Below are 27,051 nucleotides of genomic sequence, written 5' to 3' on the forward strand. Positions count from 1 at the left end.
TTCTGCAAGCTGGGCCATCATTTCAATTTTTTCATCTTATTTCTCTGTAAAATCTTGTTTTCTTTGTACATGTATCCCATGATCTGTGAAGTGCTGTGGGACATGGTGACTATATATGATCTATTATTATTAGCAGCAAAGTAATTGCAGAACCCATGGCTGGTGACTTAATAAAGCTAAACTCTACTGTGGAAATTTTCTGTGTACAGAGGCTTAGCCTTAGCTTTCTGTTGCTGATAGAAGGGGCATTTCTGGAATGTTTTTGATATGGAGGATTCTATAAAAATCCATCCCCATGCGTCCTGTGTAAACCCAGCCCAATCCAATCCAATATCACATGCACAAAAGAAAACACACACTCTTAGGCCTTCTGCTCACAAATGTGTGAAAGGGACCTATTTTTATGGGACTCCTAGCATCACAGAGATGAGAGGACCCAAACTTTCTAATCAACAATCTCTAATCACAATGATGTATGGAGTTTGTCTTCTGGCCAAACAGAAGCACAAACAGCTCTCACAATGCTGGCACTGGTGATTGGCTGGCAGGCAGGGACGCCTAGAAAGTCTTCCGCACTGTGGTTGGTCTGTCAAACTGGACACTGCGGTCCAAAGACCACAGTCATCTGGTATCTAGAAATTACTACATGTTGCGGCTTTGATTCTTTCAGAAGAAAATGACTCCACTTACATTCATAGAAAAAAAAATGTAGTCAGAAGGAAAGGTGGAAGTTTGTTTTATAAAAATGCACTCTCAATGAAACTAGATATATAAAACTGGCTTATGTCAAAAAAATTCAGTTGGTAGAGTCCAAAGAACAGTACACTTAGACAGGGACCAAGGATCTTCTCCGACTGCTTAAAAATAAGAATAAAACGACTTAAAATGTCCCAGTGTAAAATATTGTTGTCATTCTACAGAGATCCTATTTTGTCAGCTTGCTCTTCTTGGATATCGGTTCGCCATTCCTTTGCCATTGGTTGTTCTCTGTTGTGTTGATGCCTGGAATCTATTCAGGGAACCAAACAGACAATTAATTTAAACTCCTTAAGGACCCAGGGTTTTTCGGCCGATTTCTCGCTCTCCAACTTCAAAAATCCATAACATTTTCATTTTTACGTGTACAGAACTGTGTGAGGGCTTATTTTGTGCGTAACAAATTTTACTTTCCCGTGATGTTATTTATTTTAACATGCCGTGTACTGCGAAGCTGAAAAAAAATTCCAAATGTGGAAAAATTGAAAAAAAACCATGTTCTTGTGGGCTCAGTTTTTAAGACTTTCACTCTTCGCTCCAAATAACACGCCTACTTTATTCTTTGGTTCGGTGCGATCGCGGTGATACCAAATTTATATAGGTTTTATTGTGTTTTAATACATTTTCAAAAATTAAACGAATGTGTACAAAAAAGAAAAACATTTTTTTGCCATCTTCTGACGCTAATAACTTTTTCATACTTTGGTGCACGGAGATGTGTGAGGGGTCATTTTTTGCGAAATGAGGCGACGTTTTCATTGCTACCATTTTGAGGTCTGTGCGACATTTTGATCATTTTTTATGTTATGTAAAAAGGTGTAAAAGTCGCATTTCGGACATTTGGGCGCCATTTCCCGCCTCGGAGGTCACCGCCGGCCGTAACCGTTTTTATATTTTGATAGATCGGGCATTTTGGGAAGCGGCGATACCTAATATGTCTGTGATTTTTACTGTTTGTTATGTTTTATATCCGTTCTAGGGAAAGGGGGGTGATTTGAACTTTTAATATTTTATACATTTTTTTTATTTTTTACACTTTTTTTTTTCACTATTTTTTAGACCATCTAGGGTACATTAACCCTAGATGGTCAGATCGCTCCTACCATATACTGCAATACTACAGTATTGCAATATATGGCATTTTTGCAGGTCATACATTACAATGAGCCACTGGCTCATTGTAACGAACCTGCATAAGCCATGTAGCCTCGTGTCAAAAGAAGACCCGAGGCTACCATGGTAACCGATCGCCGCCCCCGATGACGTTCAGGGGCGTGGCGATCGGAAAAAAGATGGCGGCGCCCGCGCGACTTTTTAAACGCCGCCGGCGACTTTGCCGGCGTCGTTTAGAGGGTTAATAGCCGCGATCGGTGCAAGCACAGACCGCGGTTATTAGCGGTGGGGGTTTTGTGCAAAATGCAAAAACCCCCACCTCTGTAGAAAGAGGACTCAGCCCGTGAGCCCTCTTCATACATCCCTTATACCTCTGCGCCGTAGAGCTACGGCGCAGAGCGTTAAGGGGTTAATGTTCCTGTAGAGCTCCAGAGTGTGCAATGCACAAAAACTAATTTTAGACTAATAGTATACATACTACGTCATTATTTCACACAGTAGAAATGCCAGTTTGTATGCCCCTCCAATGAGCAGCAGGATGCCCTACATACATCACTGACAGTGGCGTAACTACCACGGTAGCAGGCGTAGCAGCCGCTACGGGGACCGGCCTCTTAGAGGGCCCGGATCCGACCTGCCACACGAACTATAGAAGGGACGATGTGCCTGCACAGCACATGTTTGATGCTGCAGAACTTTATGCTCAGCTGCTGCTTAGTGTAGAAATGCCGGGAGGGAGAGGGGCAGAGGAGGGCAGCGGCAGGAGACACTTCAGGTAACATCCTGTCCTGTCACCCGGCTGCATTCTTATCTATGTGGCCTGCAGACCCCCGGTCCTGGGAGCAGGTCTCATGGGGCCCAGGGCTGCTGAGCTGCGAGCAGGATCTAGTGACAACCACTACCTACCTTATGCTTCCTCCCCTCTGCCTGGACAATGTCTCCTGGGATGTAACCAGCTCCAGTGCCTGTGACAAGATCACTGGACGCTGCTCCCAGGAAATACAAGTGTAAGTGTGCAGGGGAGGTATATGTATATGATATGTGTATATATGAGTGTATGATGTATATAAATCAGTGTATATAGCAGTGTATAATGTGTGTGTGTATGATTGTGTAATGTATTATAAGTATCTAATGTGTATGATTGTATAATGTGTATGTATAAAGTGTATGATGTGTGTTTAATGAGTGTATAATGTGTATATATGAGTATATAATGTGTGTATAATGTATATATGAGTATATAATGTGTATATAATGTGTGTATAATGTATATATGAGTATATAATGTGTGTATAATGTATATATAGGAGTGTATAATGTATATATTGTGTATAATGTGTGTGTATCAGTATAAAATGTATGTAATGAGTGTATAACGTATATTTGAGTATATCATCTGTATATATGAGTTTATTCATTGTGTGTATGATGTTTATATGAGTGTATAATGTGTATATAAGAGTGAATAATCTATATATGAGTGTACAGTATATTGTGTGTATAAGGTGTCTATGAGTATACATGTTTATATATGAGTCTATAATTGTATGTGTATACGATTTTATACATGTGTATATATTAGTGTATTTTGCACGTATAAATGTGTGTATACATGTATATGTGAGTTTAAAAATGTATACAACTCATATTATAATGTATATTATTATACACACATGATGTATATAACTGAGTGAATGTGTGTATATATACGAGTATAAAATGTATTTGTATCAGTGCATAACTGTATGTGTATAAGGGTTATACATGTGTATATGTAAATAAACATGTATATGAAGGTATATGTACAAATATGCGTATAAATAAAAAAATATACTATACATAAATCCGACATGCTCTGCCAAAACCTTAAAATACATTTAAAGTCAAGTTAAATGGAGTTTTCCAGTTGCAGGATATTATCAGCCTCTGTGTAGCACAGGTTAGTAATGAGGATGTGACCCTGCAGTTACGGTTAAGCACCACTACACAATGGGCAGCACTGTTTACTTCTGTCTCTGCACTGTGTGTAGTAAAGCTGCTGGAAGCTGCTCTCCTCTGATCAGCGCTGGTGCCACGTGTCCATCTCTCATAAATAATCTATCCTACTGAAAGGCTGCAATATTTTGTGACTGTAAAACGTAACTTCAAATGTATTTTAAAAGGATTTCACATATCATGTTAATGGCAGCTACTGTGGGTCCTAATATATACAACAAAAACATGTATTTGAATATATCTGCTTGTTTGAAAAGGTATCTATCTTTATACAACTTCTGGAGCCTGAGTCAAGTGGGCAGGTGTTTCCTGGTGACTCCACGACTCCTGCTGCTTGAATGACTTGGGCCCCAAAAGCTGAATAGACATAAGTACCATTTCTAAATGACATTTCTCAAAAATAATCTTTAAAAAATACATACAGTATTTGTTTAGTGTATAACGGGACATGCGGCAGCCATTAACCTGATAACTGAAACCCTGCTGATAGGTTCCCTTTAAGGTTATGCAGCACCATATTACGTAAAGGCTTATATCTTGGGGGCCCCATTCTGAAGTCTGCTATGGGGCCCTGCCTTTCCTAGTTACGCCTCTGATCACTGAGCCATCAGCGTCACTCATATGGGATGGATCATACAGTCTTCTCTGGTGCCTTGTTTATCACATCTAGTTATAACTTGTTGAAACAACCATCCTGCTTCTCTTGGTCCCATGATTTGGCCTCTCTCCCAGTCTGTCAGTCAATGATATCTCACCAACAGGTGCACTAACCAGAAGTAACCAGAGAGACTTTCCATAGGGGAGTGGGGGGAGCACTTTATATTGTGATATGAGCCAGTATCTAACCATATTACAAATGTAGCTATTTACAGATTTGCAATGTAGAGGGTTTTTTTCCTTGGTAATAACATTCCTTATCTTACGCACGGCCCCGTAACATGGAGAAAGAACGGACGTGTCCTATCTTTTCCCCGTGTACAGAGCGCTATGGTGCCGCAGTATCGCTCCACGCACCCATTGGCAGCCTATGGGGGCGTATGTACCGTCGTGTGAATATAGCCTTAAAACCCACTGTCAGAAGACCTGCCACCTGTATTTTTAATTTTACAATTCTGGAGCACCCTTTCTCAGAATTATTGGTTATTATTCCCAAAACTTGTACCACCATTCTCATTATCCATAGTTTTGATACGCTCATGGATAAGCAATCAACACCAGCAGGAGACTACATGATACATTTTCTTATAATGTGCATCATTGTAACTATTTAAAAAAATAATGAACAATACTAACCTGAGGTTCTACTAAATCCATGCAAATTTTTTGATGCTGGATATTGGATGCATCCAAAGTAATTTTAACTGTTACTTTGTCAAACATGAAGAAAGTTGTATTTTCGACAGTGAGTGAAGGAATCTAAAACATAAGATTAATTATATGTAGATAGATAAACAAAATACATACATGTTATTTCTTACGGTTCTACCTTAATGGCATTACTCACCTCATCGTTGTAAGTTAGACGACATTTTGGTTGGTTCTTCCCCTCAAAGAACACTGTCCCTTCTAAACCAAACTTTGGGATAAGAACAACTATTGCATTTTTCCTTACAAACAGGATATATCCTTCTTCATTCACAATTCCTTTTGTTTTAAAGAAGAGCTGGGAAAACACAATACAGGTGTTCGGGAAGCATTAAAAAAAAAAAAAAAGATAAGTACATAAATGTTAGATTTGACCTACTAACATTGCACAACTCCTGCTACTAGGTCACCTCCAACAGATATGCAATAGGGGTAAGACATGCAGTTGGACACATACCTGAGTGTGAAAGGCAACAGACGCTCGTTGGGAATACTGTGCCATTTTATGCCTGAAGTTGATATTTTTGCAGATTTCGGCCTGTTTATGTTTGTCTGTAAGATCTGGATAAGTGCAGTCTGCACCCACAGCTACAGCCAGCAGCCGATGTACTATGACATCAGCATACCTACAAGAGAAAAGAAACTGGTTATATGGGTTCTATAAATATTATTACACAAGTAAGGGGCTTTCCATAATTAGAACATTTGTGACCTATATTTAGGATGTTATTAAAGGGAACCTGTCACCAAATTTTTCACAAACACAGCTAGTGACAGGTCCCCTTAGAGCCCTGTTAACTAAATGCCACCCTTCTTTTGCTAAAGCTTCCCCCATATGTTTCCCCATAAAACCAACCTTGTTTTGACCAATTAAAACCTCATACTTTTCTGCCCATGATCATATCAGCTGCCATATTATGCGGCTACTACTTTACAGAAGCCTACTGGACGTAGAGAGCAATAGACTAAAGTTGACTCATTAAAGGACATCTACCATCAGAATAACTGATGGTAGATGATTATACTCCCCTCCATCCTGTGCCGATGTGCAGTAATCATCTTTTAGTATGTATAAGTGTTGCAGCATTTCTGAGAAATAAGGGTTTAAAAAAAAAAAAAAAAAAAAAAATGTAAATTGGCTCCTTTTGTTTAGTAATTATACATGGCTCCTGGCCCGACCAGCGGCGCCTACACAGCGATCAAAAAGCCAGTGTAAATGTCATTGGCTCTCCCTCTGCAGTTCTTACGTTATGGGCGATCATAGCATTACATCTATACACTCTGCTATGATTGCGCCTAGTATGAGAACTGCAGAGGGAGAGCCGGTGACGTCACACCACTTAGTGTAGGCAGAGCCAGCCGGGCCAGGAGCCATGCATAATTACGGTACTAATCGGAGGAGCCTGGAGGCACTCTGCAGAGCGCCTCAGGCTAATTTGCATGTTTTTAAAACCCTTAATTCTCTAAACCACTGCACCACTTATCCATACTAAAAGGAGATTACTGCACATCAGCATGGGACAGGGAGGAGAGTATAAGCATCTACCATCAGGTATTCTGAAGGTAGAGGTCATTTAAGATCTATAGGACATTTTTCTATACATGCTGTATGAGAAGACCATAATTATTTATTTTTGGGCCAGACGAACATCTTTTTCGATCAATAAAGATTTGTAATACTGTGGAGAACACCATTGTGTTCCGTGGACTAGAATTCTGATTTGAGTCTAACTATACAATTTTTTAATAAATTTAGTCACCAGAGTGGTTATTGAAAATGTTTGTTGAATTATGTACATCATGATAAAAATCTATAAAAAAAAAGGTGTACTTGAAGAAAGCAATGCACAATGGAATACAATATTAAGTAAATCTAAAAGCAAGCACAGAAGGGTTAGATAATCCTGTATACATTTCAATAAACACAGTTAATATTTCTACCCAATGGTGCACTCATACAAACTTGTGTCTATTTCTTGATGTCATCTATACAAAGTTTCAATAGTTCCCCATTATTACAAACCTTCTTATGGGAGAAGTGAAGTGTGTGTATATAGGAGAGGCTAGACCATAGTGGTGGAAGTCATTATCCATTCCAGAGCAGAAGTATACGGCCTGCATCATGCAGCGAGTTGCCAGGATTCTCAATAACGTGTTCAAATAAGGGAATTCTGCACACTCTGCTTTATCCAAGGAATCAGCAAGAGCCTTGGCGGAGTCTGTCTTAATCTCCAAATTCTAAAATAAAATGATATAAAGATTACGTTATGCATCAATTTACCAATCCAGATTATGAATTACATACAGTATAAAAAAAAAAAAAAAAATCTGAAAAAAAATGTTTTTTTGTTTTTTTTTTAAAGGTTGACTTTCCCCCCCAAAAGCCTTCTTCCCCATCCACAGTAATATTAGTTTTGTGTTCCCATTTAAACATTACTGTAGTTGTACATGAATTCTGCTACTCCAATTAATTCTACTTTGCAATCTTTTGGGAGTCTCAAGGAGTTAAATGCAGAGACACATGCACAGCTGGGGCGGGGTAAAGATTAAAGGATTAAACACGGATTCCCCTCCTCCCCATGCAATTCTTGTGATCAGTGGTCAGTATCATCACCTTGGAGTGTGCAGCTTTTACAAGGATGTCATAGTTTCCTGGAGGAGGGGCCGGATGCTTCCGTAGTAAAGCATACTCTGAAAACTCATCGTATATCTTCTGTGCCACTGATATATTAGCAAGCAACATGAACTCCTCCACCATTGAATTGGTTTCCCTTAAAAACAGTAAAATTACTTGATTACTAAACTGAATACTAATGCCTTAACGATTGCCATACGGCTATATGCAATGCCCTGTGCAAATAGGACATTTATAAAAGGTTTTGACAGAGACCAACTTCAAACGGCTACATCTCCTGAACCCTGGCACCTAAAAACACAGTTTTCAGAAGAATATCCCATTTAATATAATCAGGATTGTGTATATATGATACATACATGATCCGGATTGTGTATGGATGCTTCACAAAACCAGAGATATCCACTCATAAATTTGCAGTAAAAGAATCTATTTCTGGACAGTAACTTTAACAGTGGATATCTCAGTTTCCGTAAAGCATCCATACACAAGTCTCCTGTTTAATATGACACCAGATTTGTGTTTCTAGATTCAGCAGTAATAGGGGATTGAAGTCTGCCCCCTTCCAGCCTGTCAACTGAATGCAGAATGTAGGCTGCAGGAAAGACTTAGCTTACAGTTTGCAGAAGTACATGCACACTCTGCATCTGTAGCTGAACCTGGGAAAGGATGATGGAATAATGTTTTACATATTTATAACACACTTTATTAAAAGTTTATTCAGTTTAACTACTTGTTAAAATAACTTTAATCCAAAAAAGCTTACGGTAATTTTTAAATTTTTTATAAATTGATAAGCTCATTTTATAAAAGAAAAAGTGTGTAATTAATAAGACTATCCTATCAAGCAAAAATGTCCCACGTCATGAAAAAAACAAACAAACATGATTATAATAGCAATTGTTAAGAAACACATAACAAAACTGCAAAAATTGACATGGACATTTAGGCATCAATGACCCTCGGTCAGAAAAGGGTTAGAGAAACAAAAATATATAACGTAATTATTGGCATTCATAACTATTGTTCAGACAATAAAGACAAGGAGATATTTATTATAAAGTATAAAATAAGTTGCAACAAAAAAAAAAAAAAAAATTGTTTCACAACATACTTCAGTTCCTTGGTCTGCAGGTCTATCGGGTCATGGGTTTCACTATCCAAGTGAAATCGAACCTCAGGTGAAGAAAGGGTTAAAGCACTGCAATAAAAAGACACAAATACAATGCCTTCAGTCAGTGTATCATCTTACAATTTAGTTTCTATAAAATATGGTGAAAAACAAAAAAACAAAAAAACAGTTGAGATACCAAGGGTTAATTTATAGGAAAAGAAGCTCTCAGGATCCTGTCCATGATACTAGAATATAACAACTTAGTTTTTAGGTTTTGATTTAAAAAAAAATTTGTAAGAAAGATAAACTCAGCCTTGTGGTCCTATCAGACCTGTAATGTTGAGGGGTTGGACAACAACGACTTACCTTTAGGGAAACATGTATTGTGGTTCAATTGTTTATCTTGCACCATTATATCCATATAACAATCAAATCGTTTCAGTGGCAATGATAGATTACAGAGGTTTATTGCAAAAGGTCAGAAACAAAAAAAAATATTCAATAATTTACCCATTATCTATTCTTCGCTTCTTCAAAATCTTTGCTAATTTATTCAGCAGACGGAGACTTTTGGTAATCTCATCATTCATGTTGGGAGAATCAATTCTCATCTGTGCTTCTGCATAGGTAAGGGAAGCCTGCCAGAGAGAAGTTAACAACATGCTACTGTTTGCAGAACACTTCCAGCTCTTATTAATAAGATCCACATTCATTGCTGAACAAGGAGAAGGGGAACTCTTTATACACGGACTAGTGGTGTCTGTGCATTAAATACACTGCATCATAGTGAAATAAGATGTACTTAGCTCTTCAATGATGAATATACTCCTACACCTCACATATAAAGCTTCAGAAATGATAGAATAGGAAGCTCATGCCATCATAACTTACAGCTCACGTCACACAGCTGTGGTCAGTGCGGGGAAAAGCAGTCATCCAGTACTTCTCAGACTGACAATAGTTGTGTGAAGGTGACTAACAGAACACAGGCCAGTGACAGGGAACCTTTAAGAGTCCATGTTCCCAAACTACAACCTAAAACCCACAGATTTATTGCAAAGCACCAACACAGCAACTTAATCAGTAACTTATAGCTCCCTGCTCGGCCACAGCTTTCAACTGTATCTGCATCCTAAGGACACCAATACCACTAAAAGAGAAGGGGAAATCCGGATAATTGGAACTTCCTAAACAGGAAAAGTTTTGAGGTCTGGAAGCAGGAGATCCCATGATAATCTAAGGCAGCTCATGATTTGTCACTTTAAAACAGTGCGGAGGGTGGCACGTGTGGGGATGCTTGGGACAATGCCTTGAGTCCTGCCTCGCAAACTCTGTGATGGCGCTGCCCACTTTGCCTCCTCTGGTACCTATGCCATTGGTTCTCTAATATTGACTTAAAAGGGGTATTCCCAACTGGGCATTTACATTTAATGTCATTAATTTGCCATATGTAAACATTTCTTTAATTGGATGTTCCCATGTAATAATTAGTAACAGGATAATTTCTCATAAATGTAGCCATGTTGTGCCTTAGAAACGAGATAGCTTCCTCGGATATGACCACCTCGCATTTTGGCAGCGGTGGCCAGACATGCGCTATTGAATCCTGCCTGACCACTGGGCTTCAGGTTCATTACTACAAGAGCTGCAGTAACTTCCAGACATTTCATATACACAAAAATCTTTTGTTTCTTTGTGTAATCACTCCAGCGGAGGTGGTCGTATCCAAGGACACAGTCTTGTTTCTAAGGGACCAAGACTGTCTATAAGAAATTATCCTGTTATTATTACATGGGAACATTTTTTAAAATAATAATATTCTTTTCTTTTTAAATTCTTTTTAATAACTTCTAATTGAAGAATTGTATATGTATAGCAGATCAATAAAACTGAATGTCAATGCTTAGATGAGAACACCCCTTTAAGCCCATTACAACACATCTGACAATGCTTGCTACCAAAACTGCTGATGAATATTAAATGAGAGTTTAGAAAAACGCAGAACTCACTTTTGAGTTGATAACACTTTTGGTAAATTTTGTCTTTATGATTTCAGCATTATGGTTCAGCTCCCAAATACATGAAAATGCCAACCTGCAATACAAACAGAAGCAACATAATACTTTTATTCCCTTAAATGTGGTGAAATACTAGTAGAACGTGCACATATATGGGGATGTGAGCAATTTCAAAGATAGCACTTCAGATTTCTTGCTTAAAAATATCATATTTCTGACATTTTCAACACTATATATTTTTACACCATTCGTTCCACTTTTGAAAAATTGGGTTTGTCCAATGAGACAATTTAAAGAACAATCTACCAGTTTCATGTATGGTAGATGTCCAGCATTACATGGCCATTTCTTTATGCACTAATTTGAACTCTTTTTAGTGCATAAAGAAAGGGCACCTTTGGTAAGAAAAAAAAAAACTTTCAAAAATATGTAAATGAGCCGAAGGCTAATATTATATCAGAGTTTTGTTTGAGCCAGAGATATCTTCTGATAAAGTTGCAGCAAAAAAAATTTGATTTTTAAGTGCAGATTTCAATTCCAGACTGTAAATTTAACAGTAGATATCTGTCACATAGAAAGACACTTTGCAAAAGCACATGCACCCTCTACCTTTGTACATATAAAACGGTGATGTACTGTACATATTTAGAACATATTTTAGTTAAAGTTTTCTTCGGTTACAATTTTACCGCTTATTAGAAAAACTTGGGATAATGGGGAAAAAATGACAAAAAACATATTTTTCACATTTTTAGTTATTTTCAAAATATATTAGTAATAAAACGAAGAACGAAAGTGCAAAAATTGACATGGACATTCAAGCACCAATAACCTTCAGTCACAAAGGGGTTAAATATGCACCACATTTACCAGGCATTCAATAAATTTGGCAGAATCCACCTGCAAACTTCGGCAATACAGACATCATAAATGGATCAAAAATGATAAATGATATGTATTTATGCACACACCTGTCCACATCTGATCTTAGAGAACACAGGTTGGAACTGAGAAGCTCAGGGACCATGTCAATCCTCTGGAAAGAGAACACAATAGATTGTCATATAACAATGAACACCAGCAATAGAGGCTACATTTATTTTTGATTAACACTAAAAAGAAGAGTAAAACCATCATTTGTGTTGAAAATCAAATCCATAATATTACCAAACACTCAACATACAGACCACTCTACATGATCTCCCTGGATAACACCTCTTGTCAATGTGGCCATTTCTAGAAGCAAAAAAGACCTGATATGTACTGTCTGTGCTAGTTCCACATTACAAAAACTCAAGAGAAAGTTTTGTATGATATGGATATTTTGAAGAATGATATGGATATTATCAATGAGTAACCGGTGAGCAGAAAAATCCTTAAAAAGTGCTGAAATAAAGAAACAGCATTCAATTGGTTTCTTAAACCACCCCATGCTCTAGCTTTTGTCTGTTACTTTACTTGCTTTGTAGGGGATATCAGAGTGGGGGAAATGATTTTCCCACAAATATTTATAGAATGTCCACACATTTTTTTTTTACCTCAGCAATGCCAACCAACTCACCTTTAAGTTACAATATACATGTGTGTTCTGGGACTTTACATGGAAAATGAAAATCACCCATAGGACATGTATTACCCCTATTGTTTCTTTTTTCTTGTGTGACTTTTAGCTGTATGCGACTTATTAGGCGCAGAATCAAGAAGAAAGTACCAAAGTTAATGCAAAGTTTAATGCAGTACGCAGGATTTATCTTTGTAGCCCAGATGTTTGTTCAACTTGTGCGACTTTTGGGCTTGGAATTATCCCATTCTTGCACCTAATAAGTCGCAAAACAGAGCATGCAAAACCCAGACTTCCTTTTGCAGCTAGTAATTGGGACTCAAAAGTCGCACTCCTCAAAAAGTTGCAAAAGTGAGCCTAAGCAGGCAACTAATCACATCAAAGAGAAAAAACTTAAGATACACTGTACTGATTAAGTAGGTGGCGAACTTCAGGAAACTTGAAAAATTGGCAGCTGAAAATCTATGATACATGTGCCCCATAGAGAGAAAGAGACCAAGACAGACAGATACTATGCGAGAAAGGGGGAAAATTTATCATTAGATATGGCACCTTCAAAGTTTTTAGGCTGTATTTTGAGATCGCTATCCGTCAAATCTATCATTGATCTATGCATTGGCACTGTTCTTCCATGCAGTGTTTTTATATATATATTTTTAAGTCAAAGCTTTGGGTGCATCAACTTTACATAGACAGGGGTGGGGGCTGGACTGTCTCTGTGAGATTCCATTTGACTTTTCAAAAAAATCACAGTTAATAAATCCAGTCGTGCACTATCCAAACCAAAGCTAGATTTGTAGGTTATCCCTCTTATGTTGTCCCTTGCAACTTTTTGCTGTCAAAAAGTCACAATAACCACAATGTGGTTTATTTTTGCAACTTGTTGTAGTTATTCAATGATAAGTCACACAATCACTGAATAACTGGAATAGTTGGTAATCAAACAGACGTTTTTAACAATGTACAACACCACCAACAGTAGAGACCAACAAAATGCATATTAAATAAACAAAATGGTGATTGATCTTGGTGCCCTAAAGTGTCACGTAATACATCTGTTCACTCAGTTTGCAGAGGACCTAGGCCTGGTTTACAGCTGCGTTTCAGGAGAGCATAAAAGAAGGTCTACCATTCACCTTCTGTTCCCCATAGACTTTAATGAAACTTCGTTTACTAACAGCGGAAAAAAAGTTACACAATGCTGCACTATTTTGTCCGCTATCCACCAGCTGGACACAGTTGTGAACTAACCTCTAGTTATTATAGGAGAATAATGGATACCATTTTCTGATAGTTACCTTCTCACAAAGATACACAGTGGTTCCTCTGTTTGCAGCTTCCTGGTCCAGAGCATTTCCAGGTCTAATAAAATGGCTGACATCTGCAATATGAACTCCAACCTTCACAAAAGGACAGCATAAAATCAGGTTATTCAGCCTATCAAATATATGTACAGGAGATAGGATGTTTACTTTCCTAACTATTTATTAGGCACTTTTATAAGAAATAAATGGAATTTTTCCAGCACATTTGTTCTTCAGAGAAAACTCTTATTACAAGCTGTATTATTGTGTCAGAACAGGGGTCTGATGTACCCCAAATGAATGGAGCCTCAGGTTGAAATTAGTAATGTTAAAGGCGACCATTAAAAAGTAGTTAACTGTTAACATCATCAGTGACCTGGAATTCTGCGTTGACCACTGGCACCACACAACTTATCATCGGCTGAGAAGAGTTAATGCTATTACAGCCAGTGACTGAATAAATGGCCGTTTCAAGCATTATACATGTTGTCCCAATAGACATAGATTCTATAGGGGACATGAGACTATATTCGCTGCAATAAAGACTATATTGCACATAAGTTTCTATAAAAACACATTTATCACATATCGAAAGGATCAGAGATAAACGCATGGTCTGTTGCTAAAACACTATGGGCTTCCACTTATCATTAAACGTCAGTCACAATGTCCTCCGTTTAACTGGAGTAGAGTGCCCATTCACTGTGGTGGAGTAAACACTCTCAGTCTTAATGAGGTTTATGCAGTGATGGTCACACATGAGCACTGCTGCATCATGTATACCGGGGGGACCCATCCTTGCAAAGCTCCGAATTATGCATCTGCATTGAATTAATTCCAAAGGACAACAGAACCTCATTTAAAAAAAATGCTTTAACAGCAGAGACCGCGAGAGTCAGCCCCTTTACTAACAGCATTATGTGCTGAAAATGTTGTGCCTGAACTTCCATGTTCAACAGGTAGAAATGCTAGAACATGCAGAATAGCTGAAAACATGTGAGTTTTTTGTGCTTTATTGGCCGATTCCTTTGTGACTGTAGCCATGTCTGTTTCGATTAGATTAGATTGCGTTGTTGTTTATAATTGTATATATTTGTTTTGGAACCAACGAAAAAGCAATGCACTCCGGCACTAGATGTCTTCCATTTTAAAGCTTTATTTTCAAAATGTAGTAGAATAAAACAGAAGACAGAGTGAATTGCTTTTTCATTGGTTCCACTATTACATGTCGGAGTCTGGACACATTGCAGAGCACGATGTCCCGTAGGATGGAGGTGAGCCATTGAACCTTTTTCTATTTGCATATATTGGTTTTGGATGGTTTTAACTTGACTCAATAAAGAATTTCTCATGGAGATTCCCTCAGTGCTGGACTATACACTCAAAGCTTTTTCATGCAGAAAAGGATTTCACATAGTAGAGCAGACCCACCTCAAGATTACCATTTTCAAGTTCTCGACAGTGCAAAGCATCATCAATGTCAGTACATCCAGGAGGATCCACACTACACACATACAGATGTCTCAGATCTATTCTGTTCCTCATGTCCTGAAGGAGTTAAGTAAAGGGAATACACATCAACCTCTGCAAAGTCTGATACATAACACTGGATACAGAGATTGGAACAATGTGTGATTCAAACCTCTGGCGTTATAGCCCATGGCATTTGAGGAAGGAAGCTGAGGACAGCCTGGGAGAATGGCTGATGAGGAACATCATGTTCTAGAAGCAAGACTTCTGTTTCAGTCTCCTTGTCGCCTGCTGTACCCAAGTTCTTGACAAAGTGACCCTAATGAAACAAAACATAATTTTAAGTGCTGCTTAAAAATAAAATTCATATGATAAGCAATCGGTAACACTGTGAATACAGTTGTATTCAACTCTCCCCTACTAATCCATCCTATGTCCCATCTCCCGTCTGTTCTCCAGCAAACACCAGATATATACCTGCTACAGGCTTCTCTGCAGTCACTTTCACCTTGGACCTTGTGTATAAGATGGCAGCTGATGTCTGGTTCAAGCAGCAGAATTTTTATTTATTATATTATCCTATATTGTTCCCTTATAAAGAATGGCTGGACCATTATACAATCTATTTTACCTCTTGTGTCAACCCCTTCATCCTCATAGAATGTAAGGTCTTGCGAGCAGGACTCTCACTCCTGTGACTGTAATGTACTCTGTAATGTAATATTACATTTGTGTATGTCCCCTATGATTTGTAAATCGCTACGGAATTTGATGACGCTATATAAATAAAGATCATCAACAAGTGTATTGATATAATAACATTCTATTAGTATACAATTTCTAATACACACTTTACAAGCACCAAGCTTTTACAATAACATACATCAAATAATATAGATTTGTTTTCTTATCCTATAACAGTGATGGCGAACCTTTTAGAGACAGAGTGCCCAAACTACAACAAAGACCCGCTTATTTATCGCAAAGTGCCAACACAGAAATTCTATTTGTGATTTATACTCCCTTCTCTGTCACAGTTTTCATTGATACCAGCCCCTGAGGACACCAATAAAGCAGAAAATAGTCCCAGGTAGAGCTGTCACTTTAAAATACCTCTGTGCACAGCAAGTCCTGGGCTGTCTGGGACTGCAGGAAGATACCTGGAGTCATCTCTGGTGATGGCCTGAGTGCCCACAGAAAGGGCTCTGAGTGCCACCTCTGGCACCCGTGCCATAGGTTCGCCATCACTGTCCTATAATATTTTGCAGCTACCATTGTCCCTTCAGTAACATTACCTGGCACACTACACTTACATTAGGATATCTGGAATTTCTTGGCCAACCATCAATTGAAACTATGATTCTCTGCCCCTCCAAAGTTGACGACTGCCTCGTCTCTATACGTATGCGAGGTATCCGCCGGTCAGCTGGGACAAACAAATGCCGGGAAGACTGAAACCGTTAAACAGATGAGGAAATTGAGAAACCTGAATTAAAAGACCACAACAATAAAGCCGGATATCAGACACCAACCTCTTTGATCTGTGACCTACACAGCATACCACAGTATGGCCTCCAGTTTCTCTTTATAATTCCCACTACTTTTCCTGAAGGTTTTGCAGACTTATTTCCAGCTGTTTGTAGCTGCAGAAGCATGTAGTAAGGAGAATCAACTTAAAACTGTTTCATTGCCTTCTGATTCTAGTACTCAATCACTCAAAAACCTAAAGGTCAAGTTTTACCATCTTTTCCTTTTCCTCTACAGAATCAATATCATCGCTTTCCCCTTCATCCTGTAAGACCACTGATGACGGAGCCACCCAATTCTCTTTCTCCAGTAGCTGCACAGCGACAACATCTTCATGCATAGCTCGGTTAATGTTCCGCAGTCCTTGTAGGAGTATCTGGAAAAGTTTCAAAAAGCTCTTGTTCATCATGGATTTTCTACTTATTTGGTTTAAGAATCCTTCCACAGAAAACAGTGTATGTGCCAGAGGAATCTGAACGTAATCATCTCGCGGGTAAAGTGGACATCGGTACTCACCTCCTTCTGCTCCTCAGAATCTCCATGAACCCAGACTGTGGCCTCCAGAAAGTTATCTCTGCTTGCCCTAAAAGTTCCTTGCAGGTAAATTCCAGATTTGATACCCTGTTGCAACTTTGACAGAGGAAGATGCTCTGAAAATATCATTTTCCCACTATCTATATCATTCTAGAAAGAAAAGAACAAATAAAAAATAGGAAAAGTTTTAGTAGTGATGGATGTAAGAGCATGCATGTAAAAAGGCAGCCAAGTATATAGAATCAAATAATACATCAAATACCTTGTATGCCAAAACAAATAATCCCAATGACATACTGTGCTATATAGGACTTGCCTGCCAGAATATAAGTGTCATTTTCGAAGAAATAATATAACTTCACAGGCAGAAGCAATGGTGGATGGAGAAGTCAAGTAGACAGCAATGGAGACAAATATGACACAAATAGCCTTTTTACCTTCTCGTCGGACACACAAGCAAGACGATCTACAAGCTCAGGATTAGCAATCAAACTTTTAATGTATTCTTCACCTAAAAGAAAAATAGGTGGTAAAAAATTGTTTCTGCTGAGAATGTTAGGTTCACATCAAATTCCGTTCATACGCTCAGCATATATTCCAGGAAAGCTCTCGATTTATATGCTGTCTATCTATACACACAGATTGGCATCCTAGGGAGAACACAGGATGGAAAGACACAGCAAGCTATGTCTGTACAACCTTTTGTTTCCTTTTTTAACCAATTTTTCTGTGTGGCATAATAGCTCCTTTTTTAGTTACAGGGTTCACTGTAGGGGGTAACAGTTTACTTTTTGAAGGATCAGGCATTTTGGCGCAATTTTAAATTTTTCTCTTTGACAGCAGTTTATCAGACAACACTTCAAGGATATTAAGTATCAGAAAAGTAAAAACACATGTGAACTTGCATATGACGAATTACTTACAGGTAAATGCTACAACTCCTTCCTCCACTGCCTTCTGTTTATTACCACGGTCATTGGTTATGAGTAGCACTTCCAGGTTTTTGATATCCGCAGATTTCTTCAGATGTTTAGCGTACCATTGAGCGGCAGTCCGGATTGCTCTGTCATTTCGATCATTAGCACTTTCCCCCTGTTCTCGCTCTATGTACGTTTCTCTATGATACAAAATAACAAAACAATTTAACATGGTTTTACATAAACCAAATGCAGACTTCTGTAAAATGTGTTGCATATCTTTTCACTTTTGTTCAATAATAGATCCACTGACAAATACTTGGAGCAAACCCAACAACTGTTCTTTATAATTACCGATGGTGTTCATTAGTAAATGTATAGAAAAACTTCTCAGGATTGTTAGTTAGATCTTTTATTCTCTTGTACACTGGTGCACTTCGCTTCCTCACTTCCTGGAGAACAGTCTGTAACAATATCACATTCTGGATGACGGGGTCCTCAAGGATGTCAATCTAAACACAAAGAGGTATGGAAAATGATGGTTAAGATTAAGAAATTCAATTCAACTAGATCTAATCAAAGTGGGTTCATGTAGTATTTAAAAGTGGTGCAGCTGTTTTGAGAGATGGAGATTTATTTTTTTTATACATTTGTGTATATTGTTTTCTCATATTATTTTTATTGCGTTATTAACTCTGGACATGCTCCATTTACATAAAGCAACAGTCTAAAATTTATTGCACCACATTTATCAAGGTTTTAAGACCTTTACCATTGATACATGTCATTGATACTTGTTGTTTAACTTTTCACTAGCAGACACTCAGCAACACGTTGATAAATTTCCCCCATTATCTGTTTTCTATTATACTGGTCACTGACAACAGTGTAGCAAAATTAACAGTTTGTCATTGCAGAGACAGAAAGATATACATAGAAAACCAAGACGGCATATTCTCTTGAATACTCAATAATACTGGTTTCACATAACTGTGACTGGTCCACGAAATATGGACCACATGTAGCATATTTTCTGAACTAAACCCTTTGCAGGGAGCCACACAACTTGCAGCCATCAATGATGCTATTAGTCACTGCACTGCACCTGAGTGACTACTGTCCAGTGCTGTAATGGTTTTTACATTCTAGCACAGCAGTGACCTGATGGGACTAAGGGATACTAGCATCACAGATGACCAGGGTGAAAGTTCTGGCCATAAAGTATGGCTGATACACGGTTTTATAGATGAATTTAGCTGCTTGTCGCAGCACAGGATCAGGATGGTATAGCAAGAGCATTTGTCCTAAATGCAGCAGTGTGTGGCCACATCAATGCCAGCATGTAAAGTATCAGGTTTCTTTTACAGGGACTATGCCTGTAGCCCATTCATTACAGACACATCGCCAGTGAATACATTACAGTCACACTACAATCTATCCAACAGTTAATATGTCGGATGTGAGTGCATTATGACAGGAGGGATTACCTGGTGCAGTAACACATTGGTGTCAGGTAGGATGTAATGTGGGGACGGGCAGAGGGAGCTCTGCAGGACAGGCTCCATCTGCAGCACAGGGCTCTCCTGCTGGCACTCATCACATCCATGGCATCCGCAGGTGATGTCGTCCCTCAGGTAATGTTCTCGGACAATCTTCATTACACCGCCGGAGCGAGTCTTCTTTATAAACGTCTTTGACTGCAACATTTTTTGAGATGGTTCTAGAAACATAAAAAGTGTACAGAAATCAGTAAAAGTTACACATAAACAAGCAGAGAACCAGCCTCCAGGCCCCACTATATAACTGCCTTTACTATGGACTTATCAGGGCCCCCCTTTACACCAATGTCTTGTCTCTTCCTTATCAGCAGTTGATCTGCCTGGCATCACTTACCTAACACTAATACCCACCTTTACATCCACATGGAAACCGATCTGCCACCAGCACACACGTTTCTCTTTTTCTCACCACCACCGCGCATGCTCAAAACTCATGTGGAGCCGCAGGAAGCGGTCACGTAACAACCAATCTACAACGCCGCTGCTCAAAACGAGGCGTGACCCTCAAACCCGGAAGTCAACGACCCGTAGGTGAAGTCACGTGATGAATAAATGTACAATATCTTTTTATTTCGGCTAATATAATAATAACTAGATTTTCTTATAGAATACACGGTTTATCCTTTTTCTGTATTTTATGGGTTTACAATGCGAATATGAGGTGAATGTAATTTGACAGCACTTGAAATAGGCGGGGCTTGTGCGCGCAGGCGCATTGCTGGCAGGTTGTGTTGTGGTTAGTACGGCGGTTGTTGCGGCGCCAGATAGTTGAGGGATAGCTGGGTATGTATGCAGTGTGCTGTACTTGTATGTGTTCTGCATGTATACAGTTATTTGATATAATGCTAGCGAGACATGCTGTTCCTTGTAGTGCTCCCAGCATCTGAACAATACAGTATTTCCAGTAATAACATCATCCGTGTCATGTAGAAGTAGTCATAACCTAATCTTTTCGTACAGGGTCTATTTTAGGACATGGTCAGAAGTCAGGGATAAAGACATAGTTTTGCCCTTATACAAATCCCTGGTCAGACCACACATGGAATATTGTGTACAGTTTTGGGCACCAGTGTATAAAAAGGATATAATAGAGCTGGAACGGGTGCAGAGGAGAGCAACCAGGATTATTAGGGGAATGGGGGGATTAGAATACACTGACAGATTACAAAATTTGGGATTATTCAGTTTAGAAAAAAGACGACTGAGGGGAGACCTCATTACAATGTACAAATACCTGAACGGACAGTACAAGGATCTCTCCAAAGATCTTTTTATACCTAGGCCTGTGACCAGGACAAGGGGGCATCCTCTACGCCTAGAGGAGAGGCGATTTTACCATCACCATAGACAAAGGTTCTTTACTGTAAGAGCAGTGAGACTATGGAACTCTCTGCCGCAGGAGGTTGTTATGGCCGACTCTATGTACATGTTCAAGAGAGGCCTGGATGACTTTCTGGAGAGAAAAAATATCACGGGTTATGGGGATAAAACATTTATTTAATTCTTGAAGGTTGGACTTGATGGACTTGCGTCTCCTTCCAGCCTTATATACTATGATACTATGATACTATGATAACTGTATGTTTGATGCATCACAGTCAGGGATCAAATATACAGTACAATGATATGATCTCAAATGTACCCTGTATACTCGTATGCTTGACAACATATTTAGTGATCATGTATGACCCGTGTATGACATGTATGACCAGTGTGACTAGAGACATTAGTGGGTGTATTTATATGAATATGTCATTCTCCAGGCTTCTCTTACTCTGCCGCTCTCTTTTCCGACAGGGGGTGTGCAATGGAAATCTTCATCCTTTATTATTTTAATATTGCCTGAAAGGTAAAATGAACCAGGGTTGCACATGTTTTTCTATAATGATGAGAAAAAACAAATATGAACTCTTGCTGTGTAGAGTAATGTCCTTCCCTGCACCATTGACTTCAATGGGACCTAGAAAATGCTTTGTATATCCTATAGTGGCGCTGAATGGAAGGTGAACACTCACTTGTTGAAACCCCGATGATAGCAGCTGGTTACCGGGGGCCTTTTAATGGGTCAGGATTGTCTAAAGTGGAGATGTCTTTTGTGAAAGAAAAGGGAGCCCTATCTAGTGCAGCATGTTACTGGATGTCATCCCGGCAGCATAAAATCATGCACAATCACATGGCACATGGGCACAACTCCTGCGTCCTGCTGTCTTGCCTATAGAGGACCAGAATCCCATGGATGATACTTCGATGGCAATCAGTTTGAAAGGAGAAATGTTTGACACTGTCAATGGCGCTGGACTGTGGAAGATGTAGCAGTGGATCATTTTCTTGTTTTATTTTATTGTGTAGCAGGATTATAAAACTACAAATCATTTTCCGCTTGGAAGTTGGAATAAGTCCTTCTTCAGGCGTAGAGGCACTGCATGGTGATAAAGATTATCTGCTGCAGTCCATTATCTGGAGGCGCTTTTTTGAAACCTCTGGTTAAGATAATGCACCAGGTCCTTGTTTCATCTTTAGCCAAAACTATCCACGTTTTGGGCTTCTGATTTTGATATCTTCTTACATTTTAGCCCTACATATAAAGAAAGTTTTTCTCCTAGAAAAAAGTTTTTTTTACAGTTGTAAAAATATTTTTTTGCCCCATGTAAATATTAAAGGGGTTTTCCTGTGAAAGAAAATTCTCAAATTTTAATCCCCTAGTGATGTTAACACGAAAACACAAATTTTTAACCCTTTACTTCACAATTTTACTTAGCTTTTTTGCTGTTTTAGCTCCTATCACTCAGTGATAGGAGCTCACCAGAGTGTGAGCGGGGACTCTCTAACCAGACACATTGGGGGTCATTTACCAAGGGCCCGATTCCCGTTTTTGTGACGGGTTAACTGAATATTTCTGATTTGCTCCGATTTTCCCTGTATTACCCCGGGATTTCGGCGCACGCGGCGGAAATCAGGGGCGTGGCTGTGAAAAAACCCGACGGATTCGGAAAAAACGCCGCATTTAAAAAAAAAAAAGTGTCGCTCGACACGCGCATACCTTCATCCAGGATGGTGATAATGATCCATCTAGCTCTGTGTGGTGACAGTGTGCTTTGCAATACATTCTTTATTGATCATACAACATACACATAGTTAGTTAAAGAAAGAAAAATCTTTTGATGATATACTTCTCCAAATTCCTAAATGGCACTTTAATGAGATGGAAAAGGAGGTGGGGGGTAAAAGGGGAGACGTAGAGAAGAAGGAGATCATCAGTATAGAGAAGAGAGAGGTAGAAAGGAGAGAAAGGGACCACAGCATACAATACCAGGCCTCCAGGGAGGAAAATATTTATCAACAGGCCCGGAGATTCCCTAATTTAACCTTCATCTATTTACATTATTAAATTGATATATTAATATTAATATATTACCCCTACACAATATTCCGAAACCTGACTAACAAGAGTACCCATTAAGGACTTGGGGTTCCAGCTTCAGCCATCCATTCCAATTTTGCTTAAAATTCTTATTACTAGTAAGGTCTTGCTCCCACATAGATCTTTCATAGCAGTAACACTCATTCATATTCTCCCTTATTATATCTAGGTCGATGTAGCTTAGTGATTTCCATTGTTTAGCGATTACGGTTCTCACCACTGCACACAACTTACTAATTATCCATTTTTCCTTTTCTGAAAAAGCACTCGTATAAATATATAGAAGGGCAATGGCAGGGCATGGAGGGGTGTTTGTATTGCGTATTTTCGTAATAAGCTTAAAAGTATAGTTCCAAATATTGACCACCTGGGCACAATCCCACCACATATGCAAAGTTGTAGCTGCGGCCGTACTGCAGTGTTCGCTACGGTCTTGATTAATTCTGTCAGTTTAGTTCTTTTTCCCAGTTCAACATATATGGTTGTTTACCCCTGCCATAGCGATATATAAGATCCTTATACGCTGCTGAGGTACCCCCATTAGATCTGTTAGATCTAGTGGTGACAATGTGGTTAGATTATAAGGGTACAGGTTTATCTACACTTTCATTTACTTTCTAAACATTCACTAGTATCTGACACACAGAAAGAGAGATGAGACGGATCAGAGATGATGAGATCCATGAGATGCCTATTACACACAATGGGGCACGTTTAATTACCCGTCCCTGAGTTCACCTAAAGTGCTTTGTCGTTCTGTAATGCACTCTGCCGCGATTTACTAAGATCGTGCGCCCGACATCCTGCATGTGTCACCTTCTTCCTGGTGCATATAAGTGCAATTTGAATCTTAAATCCTGCACTCATTCCGAATTAGTCGCATCGTCCATGATGGGAACTTCATGATCACGGATACAAACCCTCACTGATCCAGAGAATAATTTAATGGAACAGCTTGTCAAGAAGCATGTGTCTTGCCCCTCCCATTCGTCTCAGAAATTGCAGAGCACATCACTTGGGTATCTCCAGCATTCACATTCACTTTCTATTCACTTGGTACAACCTCTTTAAAGGAAACCTACCACTTGAAGTGGCATGAAGTGGTATAAGAGGGAACTACCGAGCACCAGCTCAGGGTGAGCTGGTGCCGGAGCTTATTTTTGTTAGTGTTTTAAACCGCAGTACCGCGGTTTAAAACACTTTTTAAACTTTATGGCCGGAGCTGCTTCTTCGCACGGAGGTACGTGCTCGGCGCACCATGCGCGCGACCGTGCACGCGGCTACATAGGAAGTGAAGGAGAGCCGTGCGCACGAGCGCGTACCTGCCTGCGCCGAAGCAGCTTCAGCCATAAAGTTTAAAAAGTGTTTTAAACCGCGATACTGCGGTTTAAAACACTAACAAAAATAAGCTCCGGCACCAGCTCACCCTGAGCTGGTGCTCGGTAGTTTCCTCTTATACCTGCCACTTCAAGTGGTAGGTTTCCTTTAAAGGAAATCAACCATGTAAAAAACATCTAAAGATACTCACCTACGCTCTTCTTGATGTTGATGCTGACACTGGATTTCTCTAAGCTTGACACGCTGGGATCCCCTGGAAAAGAAACTTATAATTAGCACCCTGAAGCGCCGGACATCGCGTCCCCACGTTCCGGGCTGCTTATTATAATTTTCTTTTCTAGGTGATCCTGGTGTGTCAGGCTCAGAGAAGACCTATGCCGAGATCAAGAGGAGCGTAGTTGAGTATCTTTCGAAGTTTTTTTTTTTTCTTTTTTTAAATGGTTAATTTCCTTTAAGAAATCCAACATGGTAGATATATGTCATAGCTCATAATTATCATAATTACTGACATTATGAGAAGGTGCCGGTGGTCGGATGTGATCCTTTCAGGCAAGACCACCTTTAGTACATGTGGAAAGTGTTATGTTTGTAATAATATATTGTAAATATATGTCATTCTAATAGTAATGAGAAATATTTTGCATTTGTCTTGTGTAGATATTAAAATGTCTCGGAAAATGAGCAGAAAAGTAAACATCTCCAGCTCTCTGGAGTCGGAGGACATCAGCCTGGAGACAACGGTGCCCACAGATGACATTTCTTCATCAGAGGAGCGCAATGGCTCTCCTAAAATCACTAGGCAGCTCATTGAGAGGAAGGAGCTTCTGCATAATCTCCAGCTTGTCAAGATAGAGCTGTCCCAAAAGAATCTGATGATTGACAACCTAAAAGGAGAATACTTGACAAAGGTATGGAGTGGCCAACATTGGTGCCAATTTGTGGAAATCTGAAGGATAAAATCTGACATGTAATGTTTGCCCTATGCCTTACCAGCATGTGTGATCTGTAAAGGGGTTTTGCAGATAAAGATGGAAATATTTTTAATGTAGAAATCAGATTCCACTGCTGCAGACATGGTTCACATTGATTTGTTCTCATGCATTTATCATTGTTTGATAAATGACTAAATGCAACAACAGTAATAATTACAAGCCAGCACCACATGCGTTCGGGCAAATCATATCTGTAACAAAGGAAAAGAAAAGCGGATGCATATATACAAAATCAGACAAATTTCATTTTTATTCTTCAATGTATAGACAAACATACAATTTAAAACATCATTAAAAAGTCCCAACTTGGACATACATGAATAACAAAAACAGGCAGAGGTATGGGGCATGTAAATGGAGATAGCAATAGTAGAGCAGCAGATGTGTGCGTTATTATGGAGACCAAAGCAGAATGTATAAAGTAAAGTGCAGATGACCATGTGAACTACGGTCTAGAATGAGGTGGTATTAGCCGCTTGGTCTCTAGGAGGTCTATGTGGCCAGAGTCAAACTTGCCACCAGTTGCATAAGGCACAATCTGAATACAACATAAACAAATATACAACAAATTTTCAGTCCCAACCTGTGTCTGGAGAGGAAAGACCCGACGCGTATCGCCTATCAAGTAGGCTTCATCAGGAGTGAGTGACTGCTGGGGGAGGACTGCCCTTTATACCCGTTGCTGCTCAGTGTTTGGTTCCGGTACGAGTTATAGCGCATGCGCAATGCATTATTTTTCGTCTGCCGGAAGTACGTCATCCAGCGTGATTCCCCGGGCAAATCATATCTCCTTCGTTTTACTGCCATTGAAATAAAGATAAGTGTCATATGTGTGATGCTCATGATGCATCAGAACCGATTCACTTTGCAAAAATTTACCATAAAACTGGAGCACATTTTAGAAACTTTCTGTACAATAGCTCACAAGGAGATGGGACCTAGCAGAAGAGGTCCATGAGCATGGTAAATACATTAGGGTTTCCCATATGTTTCCTACCCTGGTATACCTCTTCAGCTCTGTGGATTTCCGGCAGGTCACAGGGCTGAATGCATATCGCCTCTGTGATCACCACATCATTACCTTGGTAAACTTTCTTGTGTGTGGCCAACCCCTTTAAAGGAAATCTGCAGTCAGTTTTACTTATTAACTGTTAGCGGCTAGATCCTAGCAGCATAGTTCGAACAATATATTTATTAATAGGTCTTCTAAAGTTTACTTGGGAAACTAACCTTATTGTTATTCTAGTGAACCCCAAAAGCTCTGGGGGGTGCCACCAGAGATTCCCTGAGGTTTTTGGCTATTACAGGCCCCCCAAAGCACTTCTCCTCCACCATCCTTCTCATTTTGCTGTGAATCTCGTGGCAGCACTCAGTATTAGCTCTGTGCTGCCGCAATATTTCCAGCACAGAGCAGGATGAGGGAGAAGGG

The 27,051-nt window shown here is 39.3% G+C and overlaps 2 protein-coding genes across 6 annotated transcripts in view; one reads left to right on the forward strand and one right to left on the reverse strand.

Moving 5' to 3' along the window:
- Positions 1-719: 719 nt before the first annotated feature.
- Positions 720-20,369, reverse strand: DIS3 (DIS3 homolog, exosome endoribonuclease and 3'-5' exoribonuclease). 2 transcript variants are annotated; one of them, XM_072135330.1, is made up of 22 exons: positions 20,223-20,369; positions 19,800-20,032; positions 18,667-18,824; positions 18,319-18,512; positions 17,833-17,906; positions 17,378-17,545; positions 17,076-17,237; positions 16,867-16,977; positions 16,648-16,785; positions 15,507-15,653; positions 15,296-15,412; positions 13,859-13,960; positions 11,971-12,035; positions 10,991-11,075; positions 9,492-9,619; positions 8,982-9,068; positions 7,847-8,003; positions 7,256-7,470; positions 5,690-5,858; positions 5,372-5,530; positions 5,161-5,283; positions 720-1,009 (listed from the first exon to the last, which is right to left on the reverse strand). In XM_072135330.1, the coding sequence occupies exons 2-22, from the start codon at positions 20,016-20,018 to the stop codon at positions 926-928; spliced, it is 2,862 nt and encodes a 953-aa protein (XP_071991431.1). In that variant the 5' UTR covers positions 20,019-20,032; positions 20,223-20,369; the 3' UTR covers positions 720-925. The 2 variants fall into 2 exon arrangements, with proteins under 2 accessions (XP_071991431.1, XP_071991432.1); XM_072135331.1 differs by having other exon boundaries at positions 20,206-20,358.
- A 207-nt stretch (positions 20,370-20,576) lies between these two features.
- The window catches only part of PIBF1 (progesterone immunomodulatory binding factor 1), a 113,065-nt gene continuing 106,590 nt past the window's right edge, over positions 20,577-27,051 (forward strand). For all 4 annotated transcript variants that reach the window (XR_011853117.1, XR_011853118.1, XM_072135332.1 and 1 more), the window contains exons 1-2: positions 20,577-20,654; positions 25,288-25,538. Coding sequence is in view for 2 of the 4 variants with exons in the window: in XM_072135332.1 (XP_071991433.1) it covers positions 25,296-25,538 (243 nt within the window). In the remaining 2 variants the exon portion in view is untranslated. The remainder of the gene's footprint in view (positions 20,655-25,287; positions 25,539-27,051) is intronic.

This window comes from Engystomops pustulosus, chromosome 2 (genome assembly GCF_040894005.1).
Source record: "Engystomops pustulosus chromosome 2, aEngPut4.maternal, whole genome shotgun sequence".
Lineage (NCBI taxonomy): Eukaryota > Metazoa > Chordata > Amphibia > Anura > Leptodactylidae > Engystomops > Engystomops pustulosus.

Coding starts and splice junctions, on each gene's coding strand:
- DIS3 (XM_072135330.1), bottom strand. CDS start 20,018: ATGTTGCAGTCAAAGACGTTTATAAAGAAGACTCGCTCCGGCGGTGTA. Junction 15,413..15,506: donor CATGGGCTATAACGCCAGAG/GTTTGAATCACA, acceptor TAACTCCTTCAG/GACATGAGGAACAGAATAGA. Junction 9,069..9,491: donor AAGCGAAGAATAGATAATGG/GTAAATTATTGA, acceptor TTTTTATTGCAG/TGCTTTAACCCTTTCTTCAC.